The sequence below is a fragment of the Scomber japonicus genome, chromosome 17 (genome assembly GCF_027409825.1).
Source record: "Scomber japonicus isolate fScoJap1 chromosome 17, fScoJap1.pri, whole genome shotgun sequence".
Taxonomy (NCBI): domain Eukaryota; kingdom Metazoa; phylum Chordata; class Actinopteri; order Scombriformes; family Scombridae; genus Scomber; species Scomber japonicus.
Genome location: NC_070594.1, coordinates 21,221,059 through 21,239,200, shown reverse-complemented (window position 1 = coordinate 21,239,200; position 18,142 = coordinate 21,221,059). Strand labels below are relative to the sequence as shown.

The 18,142-nt window shown below is 43.3% G+C and overlaps 1 protein-coding gene across 3 annotated transcripts in view; it reads left to right on the top strand.

Moving 5' to 3' along the window:
* Positions 1-3,202: 3,202 nt before the first annotated feature.
* Positions 3,203-18,142, top strand: part of gphnb (gephyrin b) — a 92,816-nt gene continuing 77,876 nt past the window's right edge. For 2 of the 3 annotated variants that reach the window (XM_053336439.1, XM_053336438.1), the window contains exon 1: positions 3,206-3,269. In XM_053336439.1, the coding sequence (XP_053192414.1) occupies positions 3,206-3,269 (64 nt within the window). Of the gene's footprint in view, positions 3,270-18,142 lie in introns of all 3 variants that reach the window. The other variant, XM_053336440.1, reaches the window with a different exon arrangement.

Here is an 18,142-nt window from a genome sequence, read left to right as displayed (position 1 = left end):
TTTTTAGGAATCAGTGCTCATTGGGGCGGATGTAAAGCTTTATGGCTCTTTGGCGTCTATGTCCTGCATGCTTTATGCAAACGGATGGATATGCAGCCTCTTCACAAGTCCAGATACTTGGAGGGAAAGTCATGACACAGAAGTAATAAAACAGCCTCCAAAAATATCTTGTGTTCTGCTCTGTGTAGTGTGTTTGCAATGATATGGAGTATGACTGGCCTGGTTACCATATAGCTTTTTGGGAGATTCCTCCCCTGCCTCATGTCCCAGCAGCCTAGAGATAGCGCTTAAGCACCTCTAATGTTGCATAACACTAACAGCCAGAGCAAGCTACTGTCCTCTGCAACCCCCCTCTTAAACTCCCCTCTCCTGCATCTGGAGCCTTGGGGGAAAAAGAGGGGCCTCCCCGGGCTCACCACAAAGATGGGGAAGCATACGTTTACAGCTCCCTCCGTCTGCTGGGGCTCCCCTTATTATTGTGATGGATGGTGAGGGAAAAGGGGAGAGCGATGGCCCTTGCCTCCTCATCACCTATCCATGAACAGCGAGCAGCTCGACCGATGGTGAGGTAATTACACCGTCATTATAATACGCACTTGTGCACTACATAAACACTCTACACACCAGATGGGGTCCCCAGTGTCTTCAGCCCGATGCCTCCCCTCCCTCCTTCACTCCATACATCTCTCCTCTGCTATCTCCGCCCCAGCTCTCCCACTCTACACCAACAAGGGAATTCCAGCCTTCCAGGAAAGCTTGCCAGCCCTGGCCCATGGAGGGAGTGTGTGTGTGTGTGTGTGTGTGTGTGTGTGTGTGTGTGTGTGTGTGTGTGTGTGTGTGTGTGTGTGTGTGTGTGTGTGTGTGTGTGTGTGTGTGTGTACTATAAGTGCATGCTGGTTCTCACCATTAACAAGGCCTGTTTAGCACTTGGCTCTCTCTGTCACTGACAGGCTGACAGATGTGGACGCTGTAGTGATGCCATGCTACAGGGAGCTCCCTGCAGCATGGCATCCTCCATTCCTCACATGTTGTAGACCAGCAAATTAGTTATCTTCTATAGACATAAATATAACATACAATCTAAGTAGTAGTGCATAGACATTTCTACAAACTTGGCGAGCCTGGAATAACTTTTAAGAATAATATTTATGTAGACTATACCAATTTATCTAATTATTGACATAAAGGAATATTTGCTTTCTTATAGAGAGTTAGATGTGAAGATTGATGCCACTCTCATATGGCTCGCAGTTGGGAGGCAATTAGCTTAGCTTAGCATAAAGACTGGAAGCAGAAGGAAACAGTTAGCTCTAAATTACTACACCTAGTACCACCTCTACAGCTCACAAATTAACACAGTATATCTCATCTGTTTAATTCATACACAAACAGTAATGTAAAAAATTACCGTTTGTGGGTTTTTGGCAAACAACAGAGCCAGGCCAACTGTTTCCGCCTGCTTCAAGTCTTTATGCTAAGCTAAGCTAATTATCGCATGGACTGCAGTTGACACACAAACATGCGATTGGTATCTATCCTCACATCTAGCTCCTGCTATGAAAGCAAATGAAGCTATTTCTCAAATGTTAGACTATGTTTAATTATGCCAGTTTCTGTAAGACCCATGGGTGTTTGTGCAAGCGTTCCTAGTATGTGTATAATGTTTCCATATGCAGTGTTGTACCTATAGGCTATGATTAGATTATTTGTGAGGCAAGTTACTAAATGTGAATGTGAATGATCTTTATGATAGGGACTATGTTGCATTTTGTTCGGTATGTAAACATCAATAAAATTAGGTCTGAAACAAGTTCCTTTCAATGTATGTGTATGACTTCATGCAGTTAAAAGACTGTTAAACATACAAAGGTGACTAGTGTGTGTAGTGTAAAAGCACAGGAGAAAACTTGAAGTAGAATTAGCATTTACAAGAACAAGCAGGGCAAGTATTTCAAGGAGCTTGGTTAGGATAAGTTGTGAATACCCAGACCACAATGTGCATGGCAGCTAATGGTCCATAGCTTTGTCTCTCTCTGTGTTCCTAAAATGCATCAGTCATAAATTTTTCAGTCTGGAATGATTGTCCAATTCCTTGAGTCAAAATTCAACTTAGGTTAAGACATCAGATAAGCTTTGAAGGTCTATTTCATGTCCTTGGCAGACATACACCTCTCATTACTATCTGTAACACAATGGATAAGGGAATTGGCTACTAAATAAAGTGTGGAAATTGTGTCAGTTCCTTTGGTTGGGTCATTGGACACAGACATGGCAACGCTATTGAAGCGAGCCAGTCAAACTGGAAGAGTTGCCCCATTTCTTGCCACGGTTACTGTGCTCATGTATGTGTGTTAATGAATTATGTATATTGATAGATTCAGAAGCTGGAGGATGGGCTTCTTTTTTTTATTCCGTGAGAATAAACAAGGGAAATTATACACCATGAAAGCGTGCAGCCAGTCTATAAATAGCAGCGGTGCTTTTTTGCCCGGGGATGTAGTTGCATTTTTACAGGTCAGACTGTGATCTTCTCTTAAGCCTCTGCATTGAGACGTAGCCGACACATCTCTGGGGTGCTGTCGCTGACTCTTAGAGGAGCCCCTTTAATCTTTAAAAGTAGGGGTGCAACTCATGGTGGAGAGATTGGTGGGTGGGGGGAGGGGAGGGGAAGGGCGCTTATGGGACCCCCAAGATGATGCTTTTCAGAGTTGAAAAGCCTACTGTTTCAGGTTAGGGGTCAAATTTGAGGACTTTAAGCAGGGATGTAAAAATTCTTCCATAAATGGCATCAAATGTATGACATGAGAGAACCAAGTGGCGTCTGCAGACGCACTGCTAGTCTGTCTCCCCTAAAAGCCTTCACAGGAAATCAATAGTGGTCTCCATAAGAATTAATCTGGGATCCACACTACTACCGTGGCAGGCGGCCAGCTGAGTGATGTGTGCGGTTGAAACGGCCCCCGCATCCTGTCCGCTTATCTGTAGGTGTCCGAATGATTGCTCGGCTCTCAACTCATCTCGTCTGGCAGTTTTTTTCTTTCCTCTTTTTTTTCTGCTGTATTCCAACCCTCCTCCATCTCTTCCTCCTCCTCTTCCTCCTCCTCCTCCTCTTCCTCCTCCTCCCCTCCCTCTCCCCACTAAGTTCGATGCGATCGGCTCTGGGCCCTGCCGTGAGTTCTCGGTGCGGGCGACAGCGCTGCTGAACATGGCGTCAGACGGGATGATTTTAACGAACCACGACCACCAAATCCGGGTCGGAGTCTTGACAGGTAAACGCAGAAATGCCCATCGGCTCTTTCATATTTCGCTCATATTTCCATGAATTCATTTCCGCCGGCTGTCAGCCCGGATCTTCATACATGTCGGCTGGTTTTTGCGGCGGCGGCTCTCGGTGTCTCTCGCTGGTATTTGCAGCCTCTTGAAGGCGACGCTGATTTAAAGCCTTGCTTTTTTTCTCTCTTTCTCTCACTCTCTCTCTTTCCATCTGTCTCTATTACCGGTATGCATTAATGTACATGCTACATTACATCCAGTGCTTATGCGGTGAAAGGGCTTAATGTGTGGCTCTGCATTGGTTTGTGTCCGCTCGTGTAGATTTCTTGCCGAGCCGTTTTTCCCTGCTGAAGAAGAGCTCAGTTTATGTGTATTGAATAATTCATGCCCCTATCTGCTTGTCAGAGCTGAAAATGAGGCTACAGCTGACCGTGTGTTGTGTCTCTGCTTAAAGATGCTCAGGCTATAGATTGCATTATTGACACCCAGCTGACCACAGCGATTTTTGAAGTGTTGCTCACGACAGTTGCTGAAGGTGGATGTGGATGTGGTGCTGATGCTGATGATGGTGGTGGTGATGATGATGATGATGATGATGGTGATGATGATGAGCGCATCCTTGGCCCATTAAGAGCAGTGGATAATCTGAGAAAAAAAAATGTGACAATGCGTGTAAACGTCGGATGATAGTCTGTGTGGTTTATTTTGTGAATGACAGACAGCGCCGACCGAGGAGTTTACATGACACATGATAAGGGCTCCGGCTCGGTTTGGTGGGGCTGAACACACGGGCTAAATCTCCCTGACATTCCTCTAAATGCAACACGATGACGGCGCGTCTCTCACTTCTTACCAGTGTTGGAAACGTTATGTGCTTCTTGGATGAAATGTGCGGCTATGAGGCTGCGGATGGTGTTAGATCTGGTCGCCGCCGGCCTTCATTTCTTTTCCTTTATGTGTGTGTGTGTGTGTGTGTGTGTGTGTGTGTGTGTGTGTGTGTGTGTGTGTGTGTGTGTGTGTATGTAGTCTATTGCTTTGTCATGTTTCTGATCGCCAACCATCACGCGAGGCGACTCCAGCGGTTGTTGTCATGATCGGAAAGTAGATTAAACAGATTTTTTTGGGGGGGAGGCGGGGGGTGATGGTGGTGGGGTGGATGCATGATAAAGGCTGTCCAGAGGAATACCCCCCCCCCCCTCTCTCTCTCTCCCTCTCTCTCCCTCCACCTCTCTCTTCCTTCTCTCTGTCCATCCTGTGTGAGCCTCGGTCGATCAATATATGAAAGCCGTGATCTCACACATAATGGTATTCCTCCGTATGGAAATCCGGCAAGGAGGATGTGATAGGCGATGTGTAGCGATGGAGGAATGACTGTGTAGACCCTCTCCTGAAATCTGCCAGGGAAACCCCCACCATCAACAGCACCACAACCACCCTCCTTCCTTCCTTCCCTCTTTCCTTCCCTTCCTTTCTTCCTTTTTTCCATCCTTCCTCCTCCTCCTCTCTTCGCGCTTGAGAGTGAGGCAGAGCGCTGTCCGTGGTGCTGAAATCCAGCGTCACTCACAAATCAGTGCAGTACTGACCTTACCACGGTAAATACTGCATCAGATAGATACACCCAGGGATGTAGAGGAGGACAAACCCATCTCAAGTCGCTTTAGACATCTTTTTAGTTAAACTTCATTTTTTTGGGGGGGGGGCGGGGGGTCTGATATAACTGTGTAAGATGGAATTTGAGAAAGACCTGATAAGGATTTGGCGTTTTAAGGAGATCTGTTTTTATGTTGTTTTTTCCTCATGTAGCTGGAGGTCATAGTATACCTTAGCCTTTATTTTCAAATACTACATCAATGACCACGCCACATCAGAGGGAGTTAATTTCTCTATGTGTCATCAGTCACTTGAATCCCCAACTGTATCCCCAGCATGGTGACAGATTGCCAGTTTGATCTTGCTGTGCAGTGTTGACAATTCCCGCATACATATGCCGATGTTGAGACGCGAGAGACACAACCGACAGGCTTATTTGTCTTTTTGATGTATTTGTGTGTGTATATGGAGTAGGAGGGCTTGCACTGTCAGGGAAACAAAGCATCAAAGGAGTGAGGTGGGGGGAAAAATCGGGGACAAAACAGTGTACGGTGGCATTAAGTTGCCATGTTTTACCTGACCCTTTCGCCTTTCAGGAATCTAATCATGGTAGGATTACTTGTGGCTGCAAAGACCGCCGCTGTGTGGTTCGCTCATTGGGGGGAATTTATGTGAGATGATGTATTTTGAGAGCACAAACTCCCCTGCCGTGCTGCCACGAGGAAGCGAAGCTCCAAATATTCAGGTTGACTGGATCTCTCCTATAACGCATGAACCATCCACAGTGTTCATGCCGTTAGTCTGCTGTGGTATGGGGCCTATGTGAGCAGAATGCTAATGGAGTCTGGAGCAGTGCTCAATCTTCCTTCCTGCGCGGGTCAAAGGTCAGCTGTCCACTCCTGCATTCAGTCACTAGGGAGGAGATGAAACCTTGGCTCACCCTCCTCCATCACTTAGCCCCCCATCCTTCTAACAGGTGACAGAGCCCAGGGGACATCTCTGTTTAGACCCTGGACACAGTAGTGCAGTGTAGTGCAGGGGAGGTGAAGCTGACGTGCCCAAGTGAATGTGTGTGTGTGTGTGTGTGTGTGTGTGTGTGTGTGTGTGTGTGTGTGTGTGTGTGAAATAATGTATGTATTTCGTGGAAATATTTGGATAAGGGGTTGGCTTTATTTGTGAGGAGGAGGAGGTACGAAACTTGAAACAGGATAATTGGGGTGAACAGGCTGTCACTTGTCAAAGATGTCACACTGAAAATATGAGCATTGTTAGGAGTGGATGAAAGCTTCTCATGCTGTGCTCAGCCTACAGTGATGTGTGTGATTTTTTTCGTGACTACCTGTGTGTGTGCGTGCCTGTGTGTATTTTGATGCACGAGTGCCCAGTTGCTATCTGTCATTTTTTGTTTGTGTCCCCCCCCCCCCCCCCCTCCCGTTCTGCATGAGCTTTAATTGTCCCATGTCTCTCTCCCTGGGCACGCCTCAGGGTCTGGGCACTCAGCTCCACACTCACACACTTCTACTAAATATGCGTGCCTGCGTTTCTTAATGCGTGTGTATTTGCGTATGCGGAGTGATACAGTCGTAAATGAAGAGTTGGCCTCAAGGTTGCGCCCATATAAACACACCTAAGATAAATAATGTTTTCATGACATATTTATTTACTTTTGTGTAGAGATGCTAGTTTGCTAGCCTGGCTATGATGTATAGTATGAATTTAGAAACATCTGTATTGGCTTGAAAAGACATGGAAAGTGTTTCACGTCTTAATTTGGACATTTACTGCTAGACTTTTCTCAGAAACCCTCTACCCACATATGAACCAGGTTGGGTTATACCACATGTTGGATTCACACCAGCTATGAGTGTGCACATGCATGTACTGTGTATGGGTGTGTGTGTCCTTTGCATGTGCAGTATGTGCATATGCATGTGACTCTGCTTCGCTCTTTGTCTTTGTACTAATTCTGAGCTCTGGCTGGAAAAAACAGCTTAGCAAATCCCCCCAGCCCCAAATATAGCTACTGTATGCATACCTCCCATGATCACACACACACACAGAGTGAGAGAGAGAGAGAGAGAGAGAGAGAGAGTGAGAGAGAGTGAGAGAGAGAGAGAGAGAGAGAGAGAGATGCTGGCCATGAGAGAGAGAGAGAGCAAGCGTGTGCGAGAGTGAGCATTCAGTGGCTTTTAATCTGTATAAAACCAGTGTGTATGTGTGGGACCATACGATATTATATGACAGTGCTCCATGCATGTGCCATGAATGCTGTTGGATGTGTGGCTTGATTCACAGTCCATAGAAAGACCTATTAATGTTGGCTGCTTGTGTGTGTGTGTGTGTGTGTTTGTGTGTTAACTCCAGCCCTGTCCTCAAAGAGACGTGGACACACACTCAGCACCGATATTCCAACGACTAGCCAGGGCAGGGAAGCTCCACTCTGCGACAGACAGCGCACATTTTTCCCTTTCCTCTCTTACTCTGTGTCTCCATCTCTAACCCCCACCCCTCTCTCTCTCTCTCTTTCTCTCTGTGTCTCTCTCTTCTATTTTTTTTCGTGCTCTTTTTCTATCTCCCTCGGTTGTAACAACTGAGAGAGGCTCAGGGACGTGTGGGCGGCTCTCCAAACTTACATGTCTATCAGAAAGACATGAATCGACGGCAGGCAGGCTTCCCAAAACAACCACATTTAGATCGCTCTCTCAATCCCTCTGTTAAGTAGAACTAATTCTGTGACGCTCTACAGAATGGGTGGAAGCTTTCATATTGTTGGGGTGATGGTCGTTTCTTAATCGTATGTGGTCTGCATTTCATTGGCTTGTTAAAAAGAGGAGGGACTGTGCTGGAAAGTGGGCAGAGAGTTTGTGGGAGAGGTACACCACACATGTTGATAACGACCGATAATGAATACATATTGAGCTGTAACATAACTACGCAGACCCATAGCAAACGTGTTGAGAATTATAGATCACTTTGGTGTAAATCACATGTTCTTTGCTTGTCTGAGTTTGCTTACATGTATGTGTGCCTGCTGGTGTGTACTTGTCTGGCTGCAGATGGGATAATAACTATTTAATCTGCTTTTCCACATAATTTAATATCTGGAGTGTGTCCCAAGCTCACCTTAACAGCTCAGGCGCTAAAGAGGCTCGCTAAAGAAACAGGAGTCAAGTCAGCGAGAGGTGGCCGTAGCATGCCAGAGCACCTTGACCAAAACTATGTGACACCGTCATCTGTCACCGAATGGCATGGGTGGCTGCCAGGTTATGGAGCAATCTGCTCTCAGCGTCTCTTTCTGAATGACTCAATCTGCTGTCTGCTATGCAAGACAAGTGTTTTACAATTAAAGGAAATCTCCAGTCACTGATACTCTGCAGCGTTCCAGCATCACCAGACTGACATTTACTACTGCAAGATATTTTTGTCACTGTCGCGTAATGTGCTATTTTGGTGTCCCCATTTTCCCCAACCTGCTTTGTCCACGTTTGACTACATTTCCCAGAATACCTTCACCTCACTAGCACTGTTTTTTAGTGTGTGTGTGTGTGTGTGTGTGTGTGTGTGTGTGTGTGTGTGTGTGTGTGTGTGTGTGTGTGTATGTGTGTGTCATGTTTTTCCATGGCTGCATTAAAACCTAGCATATTTATGCCTAACTAGTGACTCCAGTGCACTGGTTGTGGTACCTGCATGTGAGGATAGTATCAACAAGGTATGGGTGATAATTCAGTATTATTGTTTGCTGACTTTAAGCAAAATCATATGTTGATCATATAGTTTCCAACTAATTAAGAACAAAGAAAACCAGTTGCTGAAGTTCTTGTTTTAGATATAAGGAAAAAAGTTTATGTTTTGTAGCACATAGCAGTGGACTCTAATTGCATTGAACAACAAGTAGACATATCAACATGCTATATTGTATATTTTTCCATGTTGTGATGTAGGTTGATCCAGCCTGAGCGTGACCTCTATTCACATTATCCTCTCCTGGGTAGCTTATCATTGTGTTGTAAAGAAGAAGAGTTGGTGGCAACATGTCAATCAATCAATCAAACTTTATTTATATAGCATCTTTCATACATGTACATGCAATTCAGAGTGCTTTGAAAGTGATTGACAAATGAACAGGATGGTAAACATAGATTGGGAGACGAATGCACACTGTGATACATGTAAAATACTCAAATTAAAACTATGTGACTCATAAAATATAAATAAAATAAAGATAAAAAAGTAATATAAGAAAGAAAAAGATTCAGTATATGTTTAACGTGTACTGTATGTAGCACATAGCTGTCTACAGGCTAACAGTGCAGTTAGTAGGGATGAGTACTATGGTAAAGAGGAAATTGTGATTCGAAATTGAGAAAAAAAACCCACAAAGATACCTGAAAATCTGTCTGCACCTAAACTCAACTGTAGCATTGGTAATTTCACTGGGCCAGGTGTCTACAGGGAATGACAAAAATACACCTTCAAACTACAAAGCTGTCCCTGAAATGGACATCAAATGGAGGCTATTTTGACAAGTGTTTTACACACTTAGGGACAAGACGTAAAAAAGATGTAGAATGAAAGATCAGATAGGACTTTCTTGTTAAAAAACTATTGAAATGACTGGAGCCTAAATCAAGCGCTTGATGACCACTCAACCCACTTGCATATTTGTGAAGTCACCGCTAACTCCCTCATGACCACTGGTTCGTCTGTGTTCCCATTAGCATCACAACGTTATTATTCTTCCCTATTTTCCACTCTGTCAACGCTGAGACAGCCAAACGTAATATTCTGACATAGCTGACATTATGACTGGATAACAAAAACCACAAAATAGATGTTAACATTCGGTTCACTGGTGATATGAAGATACGTGGTTTGAATGGGAATTGGTGAGCCCCAGGCGTGCGTCTACCCACTAGCATGATTTTATTCCTCCGTTTTCCTACTTTGACCCAACTCTCTGTGTCTGACTATGGTTGAATCATCTCTAAGCTGCTACTGGGGTGTTCCCTTGCAATGATATGTGGGCATCTGTTCAACAATATGCTAGTATGAGAGGGATATACTTGGAACAGAAAAGCTAAACAGGGAAAAAGAAAACAAATTTGGCATTCACTTGTTCCATCCATTTCCTGTATTTTTAGATCATCTGTAAGCCAAGTCTTTGTGGATATTTTGTATTTTGTCACCTGCATTAACCTTGACTTTGGTTTCCAACTGGCTCCAAAATCAGTGTGGTAATAATATTGTTATTTTATGGGCTATAAAAAGGAAGTAGTAGCATTGTTGGAGAATAGAACCTGGGTTATTTGTGTGCATTTATTTAGACGCTGGAAATATCGGCGCCCTTTGTTTGCATGTGATCAGACAGGGATTTATCCTTCGTATGGGTGGGGCTCATACTGTAGCAGTAGTTAAAACACAGGCTGACCCTTCTTTCTCTTGTCCCCCCCACCACCACCACCACCACCACCACTCTCTCTCTCTCTCTCTCTCTCTCTGTGCATCACACATACACACACACGCACACAGCTGTCACAGTGGACAGCAGAAAGGCAGGCGGACCACATGACCAGAATAGACAATACGGGATCAGGGACACGAACACAGAATGAGAATTAAGTCTTCACTGCAAAGGAATTATTTTCAGTGCAGAGTAGTGGGGAGTGGAGTGTGCATTGTTGGGGGAGAAGCATATACTCCTCCCCCTTTTGCACACACCCCTCTCTCTCTCTCTCTCTCACACTCTATTTCTCTCTCTGCTTTCATAGCCCATGGAAATAATCCTCCCTTACTGTAAATAGTCTTTAATTGGGATGCAAGTTAGAACAAGAGGCAGACAGTATTTGGCGGACAAGGAGCAGAGTCTCCTCCGCTCTCGTAGGCTCTTGTCAACTCTCCAGAGAAGAGCTCCATCGGGGCTGCCTGGAAAGCTATTCCCAGACTGGATGGGTAGGTGTAGGAGAGTTGTTCGGTTCCCACTCCCTCCTGGCCCAAAGCAGTGTTACAGTCTGTCATTCAGTTGAGGTGATAATCACAGGAGGCTAGCATAGCCAAAAAAAGAAAAAAAAAGAGGACAATTCCGTTCGATATTTTTGGGAGTAAGCAAAAAAAGAATTGCTGGTGCTTTTTAGTGTCAGCACTTATCTTGTTTTGACAGAAAAACAGGCATGGGAAATGCAGGGGTTGGAGCCATTGTTTTCTATTTTTATAGTGGTGAAAAATAGGAGAAACTATTCTGAAATGAGTAGTAACACCTTCCAGTAAGTGTTTGACGGGTTGGTGAAGAAGCTATGTCCTACCACTTAGGCTTATATGATGTAAATCATCCTGGGTCGTGACAGGTCAAATATATCCCAAAAGCTATTACAGTATTTCCTTTAATAGTGGCCTAAGAGGGGCCTTTATTTATCTCAACTGCTGAGGGTACCAGGCCTTTGTTGGAAGCAGGCTTGTATTAGAGAGAGGCCTTTTATCGCTCATATTTTATATAGCACCCTCATGGATATATGCTTGCTGGCTTAGTCAGGTTACTCTGGTTACTGGTCACCCATGCTCACTGAAAGTCACTGCCGACATCATTATTCAAATATGTACTGTTATCCTCATATTTAAACAATATTGTGTCTCGTCCATCCCCCTGCCCCCTCTGTGATTGTCAGCTAGAGGACTTTACGTATACTCAAATAAGTCACATCCACTTTTTACGCTTAAAGCTACAGGTCTCTCCCTGCCCCTCTTTGTCATAAGCTCCTCCCACCAGATGAAGGCAGGAATATACGTGTGTTTCATATACGCACACAACACAACAGTTAATGCAATCATTCACACTAGGGCTGAACGATATATCGTTATCGTATCTATATCGGGATATGAACATTCAAGACATTAATAACGGAAAAGCAACGATATAAACGATATATTTCTGCCGCGCTCGCCCTGCTTGTACAGCTCGAGCAGTCTCCATAAACATTACTTTTAAGATTGCCCTTGAACGCACCACTACGGCCAGCCAACCACAAAGCTTATTTCATGCTTGCTGTTGATCGACAGCTGAAGCCAACCAATAGGAGGGTTGGAGTGAGGGAGACGGAGTCTGAGACCCACACAGCCACACACACAGGACATTCACAGCGGGGAAATCGAAACGGAAGAAAAGAGACATGAGTGCGGAAGATAATGCGGCCGGTGGCAGTGCAGAATCTAATTTTGTGCCAAAACATAAATCATCCTCCATATCGTCATATCGTATCGATATCGTGATATCTGGCATGAATATCGAGATAAGAAATTTTGTCCATATCGTTCAGCCCTAATTCACACACACACACAAGGCATAACAACCTTTAGTAAACAGTTAACGGTAAATAGGACCGCCTCTCACCTGTTTGAAGTCCGCCACAAAAGTAATGAGTGTCACAATTTCGCTTGAATTCAAGGGATATCGCATTTCACTTCTGGGGGCCCTGTACACTTCCATCAAAAGTTTCTGGCGTTGTTGATTAGATTGCGCTGTTCATTTTCTCCCGCATTACAGGCAGTAGTCCGATGATCACACATTGCTTTTCATTCTGCTTTCTGTTGATATTCTCATCTTTTTTTTCTCTCCTTATGCAATTCATGCTATCCATCTGTATCCCACTGCTCACCTGTCCTCCAAACTGTCCGTCACCCCTGTGAAAGACTCAAGTCACACGTAGGTCTATCATGATAACTGCTTTCATTGGACGATATATTGTCTCAGAAATAATCGCGATAACCAATATTATTGTCATTTGAAGACATTTTATACCACTGATTTAATGATAATATAATAGCATAGTAATGTAAGGGGGGCGGGGGGTGGGATTGGACAGTGGGCACTAAGCTTCCATAAAAACACAATGATGTTGATAATTACGTTATTGTATGATAAGTCGATGACAGGCCTAGTCATATGCAATGATTGCACACTGGTAGATGGGTAGGTACAGTTAGCGTGTCTAATAGGGCTGAATGGAATGATCAGACGCTTTTGTGACAGACAATACAACTACACAACCCACAGATACTGGATTTATTTCTTTTTATTGTCAGAGTGAGGATATACAGAGAATTTCAACAAATATTAAAAAAATACTACAGTTCAGTACATTACCTACCCTAGCTGTAACTGGCATGCACTTCACATAACAGGCACCAGGGGTTTATAGACCCTTGTTTTTCACAGGCCTGTATTTGGGGCAGGCCTTTATTTGTTTGTTTCAACCACACCTCTGACCATTATCAGAAACCGGGCTTTTAATTGACTACCATCTTTTAATTTTAGAAAATATGGTACGTCTGTTGTTAAGGGACCATAGATTTCGCCTCCCTAAAACAATTCCCAGTGAGGCTTTAGCAAGAGGAGTCCTACTGTATTTCTCCTGTGCATATAAAGCTAATTGTCAAATCTAATATAAAGCTTTTAATGCATGTTAAGTTGCTGGAAATTTAACATTGTTTAAGGGACTTCCCAAACATGTCTGCTGCTGCGGGTGTCCTTTTATTCTTTTAGCTGTCTGTGATTAGCATAATTATACTGCATACTTACCGCCTGTGTTGGTTAGCATTAGCTGATAACTGTTTGAAGTGATAATGTCTTCCATTTATTGCTCAGTCACACAGTCACCTTGCAGAAACTGGCAATGTCCTGTTTGTTCATGAGCTTTGCCATATAGCGATCATTTATCATATCATATCATTTACCCTTCAACTCACCTAAAACAAAGAGTTAATATTAGCTTTATTAAGTTCAAGGGAAAGGGTTAGGGTTAATTACTTATGGTCTGAACCATCATCCAGTAACTACATTGATGACACAGGCAGTTAGCGCTTGTACAAGTAGTTTTTTTTTATGTAGGCTAATTCTACATATAGTAGCTTTAAAGGCACCAACTCAAAAATATACATAGACCCAGCGATAACTGTGAGTGGTCTGCTCTGGCTGTGCTGTGACTTCTTATATGTTTCTGTTGCTAGTTTTATGAAAAATGGGAATCTTCTGCTTTTCAGTAATGTTGGCCACATTGGCATTTTGTGCAAAACCTTGACTATTGTTAATGTTATTTAATATAAAGTAAATAAGAAATTGCAATGCACAACACTTGCCTAGTGTTAAGACTGTGCTACAACAGTTAGTTCAATCTGAACACTGAACTACAAATCACTGAATTACATCATCCATAGCAACACCTGTACAGAAAGGTATAATCCGGCCATTAGATGGGGTGGATTTTTTTTTGGTCACACATTAAAAAAAAAAAATCTCTTCCTTCAACAGCTTTAACACAGATTTTCAGTGTATATTTTCCATCTAATGTCAAATTATTAAATGATTATTTTCAGTTTCCACAAAATGGATACATATTAATTTGCAGTTTAACCTGGTGCAATTCAATGAGCTCAAACACCCAGCAACCTTGTTTTTTTCCTGTTGTTTTCTTCTTCTTTTTTTTCTCACTACTCTGGAGCGACAGTGATTGGGTCCCCCCTCCTTTGCTTGGGTCGGTCCCTCGCGATAACCTGTGCGAGGAGAGAAGCCGCTGAGTGATGGCGATAGAGATCGAGATAAAAGATACATCGGTGGGTTTTAACTGATGAGTCACTCTCCTGGTCTGCTGCCGCTGGATCCTGTGTCCTGGCTTGAGGTGTTAATTAGGGCTGGGGGGACGGAGGGAGCGAAGGATGCAGGAAGGACGAGTGAGTGGGAAGAAAAAGAGAGAAAAGGGGGGGTGGGGGTGTTGGAAAAAGTCATTGATTCATCAGCCTGCTGCCGTACCGCCTCACGTCTTTATCAGTCGTCATCTAATAGGTGTCTGAAATGTATACCTCTCTCATGTTTCACTCAGGAGAGGAGGTCAGCTCGACTGTATCTGGCATCTATCACGTGATGACTGAGTGGTGATGTCACAGGGAGCTCCTTGTTGAGAGCAGAGGCTAACAATGCTAACAGTCTCAGCAGTGCAGTGTTACAGTACCTCTTTTAACCATACCATTATGAAGCGTGAAAGCAGCCTAATTTGAATGCTGAAACATAACAGAAATTACAAGAATACAAATGTACATATTTGAATTGCTTTACCTGATTGGGTGGTTGGTTGCTTATGCTGTAATATCAGTATATCATCATTTTTTTGACTTCTTTGTCTCCTTTTACAGAAATGATGACTGTTACCGTGGAGATAAAACATTTCAGTTGGATTGAATTGGATGCATAAATCTCTTTTTTTTAGATGTAAACAGACAATCGATTATTTTTCCCCCCAAATGTGATAAAACAGTCTTTAGCCTCGGGTCTCTTTTACCACCTGGTACCATTGTAGCCTGGCTTTACTTTCAGTTTACGCTAAAATCTGACATTCAAATTTTTTTGAAAAGCTGATGAGAAATTTGTCTTACAAATGTACTTATGCTGGCCACATCATTTGTGTGCAATGCTGACATCCTGACAGTAAACATATTGCTTATTCCCTGTCCATGTGTCCTTACTGTCGTCCACCTGTTTTATTAATGCATGCTTCCTGATTAGATCCACATATACACACAGACTGTTTTATCTTTCATCATACTTACTTCATTAGAGATTTTGTTGAATTTACTCTGTTGTTAAAGTACTCCAAGGCATGGTTTGATCATCAGATCTTCAGAGGCTCTTGGGATTGGATTTTCTTTTTTCTTGGTCTGTCTGATCACTCACATGTAACAAAAAAAAAGGCCAATAATTTCCCTGGGGAGTTTGAAGTCAATGTTAGGATGTGTTGTTTGGTTCACAGGAAACTTCAAAACAAAGTGATTATCAGAAAAATTAAAGGAGCAGTCCACCAATGTGTAAAAGTTGTAATCATGTGGAATACTGTGGTTCTGGCAGTGAATCCTGAGAAAATCCTCTCAATCACTTGAGAAATCTTGATTTGGAAATAAAGCTTTAGTTGAGCTTAAAGGCTGATTCTTTTCCTAAAATTTAACTAAATGCATCAACAAGTCAATGAGTTGTTGCATGTAATATGTACATGTAATATAGCTGACAGAATGCAGTTTTAAAATGATTGAAACCATTCAGATGACCTACCGATTAAAGAAAACACTTTCCTCTCTTCATGGACCATCAGCAGTGACAGGATTAAGGAGCTGATGAGAGGGGGACTGTGAGGAGTAATATCTCTCAGATCTTCCATGTAGTGCAGGAGCTATTAAATTTGCCTTACTTCAAGAAGAGACAGGGCACTTCATTTATGTCAACATCACTCAGGTTTTCAGTATTTCGACATTTTGTTGCTGTTTGCCAAACAGAGACAGAAAGCAGGGTGTAGTTTGAAGAGGGGTCAGGATGAAACACAAGAGATGGAAGAAACACAGCAAGTCAGCGTGAAGTTATGACAAGCAAATTATTTACACAATACACTTTGATTTTTTTTTGCCAGGAAGGTGTGAATGACTGCAAAATACAACATCTTTAATTTTCATTCACACATGCAAATACCAGCCAATAGAAAAGCTTAAGGTGAGGGAGCATCACTCAGCAGCACATAATGTGGTGCCATTGGAGCCATTCATAAGAACAAAGACGAGTGTCTGTACCATGAAGATGGAAAAGCACCGCTGGTAAGAGGTGTAGCGCCGTGTGACTTCTGGCTGTCACCCTTGGCAACGGCCCTTCTGCTGCTTCTTGACACACTGCCAGGGTGTCCATTGGCTTGTCACTTGTTCAAACCCCCCTCCCTCTCTTCCTCCCTCCCCTCCCTTCCCGAGGCCACGAGCCCAGCCATGTCGAAGTGCGACGAGTTGATTGATGCGTGTGACACACGCTTCCGGGAACCACCATCGTCGTCTGAATTGGGGAGAAGTGTTTCTATTTTTGAACCAGTGAATGCGAAGGTGGCACACTGAGCGGCGAGTGGAGTGTGCAAAAGTGTCCAAAATCAACTGTGTATGATGGCTCTGATTTGAAATGGCTTTTCCCCGCAGTGTTTACAGTTGCTATGGAACGAGCGCAAACGTTGCATTCATAATTGACAGTAATTATATCAGTCATTGGCTTGCTCACACATTTATATTTACATCAGTTTCACTAATCAATTCCATATCAATGATAATTGAAATCAAGTTTGATGAGTGTTACAAGACTTGGGACTTCAGAGATAAATATAACACACTCACTCTCCCTTTCCCGCTCATATATCACATTTTATCTCATACCATCTCCCTTTTTCTCGCCCGCTATTTTTGTCCCTGTCTCCTCGCCTCTCTTTCTTTCTTTCTCGGTCCACCTTTCTTACTTCTTTACCTTTTGCTGTCTGTCTGCGCTCAGCTCACTCCATCTCCCCGGCAAAGCGAGGGAGCGAGCAGCACAAGGGGAGCATGTACAGTACGTGTGAATAATGGAGGAGGCCAGCTTCTCCCTAACAAGGTGTGTTTGATGGCCCGACCTCAGCCCGGCGCGTGTGTGTATGTGCATGTGTGTGTGTTAGGGCGTGTGTGTGTGTGTGGTCAAGGTGTTCTCCCATTCTCTTCTTCCATTATTCAGCATCATGCCTTTCCCATTTCTACCACAAAACCCTTTCAGATCATGGCACCTGGGAATCAAATGTTAATAGACACCCGCCTACACATTCACACACATACACACACACACACACACACACACACACATCACAGCCACAAATGCTCTGAACATATACACGCAACAACCAGATTGATTGACATGACAAGGCATAATTTGACAGCTTTGTTGCCCTTTTGCATCATTTATGGTCTCACAATAAGCATGACTGGTGGTTTTCCAATCTCGGCGCATGACTGTATACATTTGATAGAGTGAGTCAGGGAGTTTCTCACTCAATTTCCTCTGTTCTGCTTCATTGCCCCACCTGTTCTTTCTTATTCCATCTTCTCTCATTGTGGCAGGAGATTTATGGAGAGAAATAAGTCTCTACTAGTGACCCACTTGGAAATTGAACATGAATGCACTGAAAAGCCATGTGTCTGAGTAAGCCAACAGCACTTAAATGCAACATTGCTTTGTGGAGGAAAAGACTCCAGACAAGACCTGAAAGCATTAATCCATTCACATAGAATGATTCAGAAACCAATTTGATAATCAAACAATTTCTTTAACAATAGTAATTTTTAGACTGGTGGTCAGACAAAACAAGAATCTGAAGATTTTATAGACAAAATCACTTACTGATTATTTGAGAAAATAATCAACAGGCTAAATGATAATGAAAATAATTATTTGCAGGTCTAGTCAAAACTCCACATC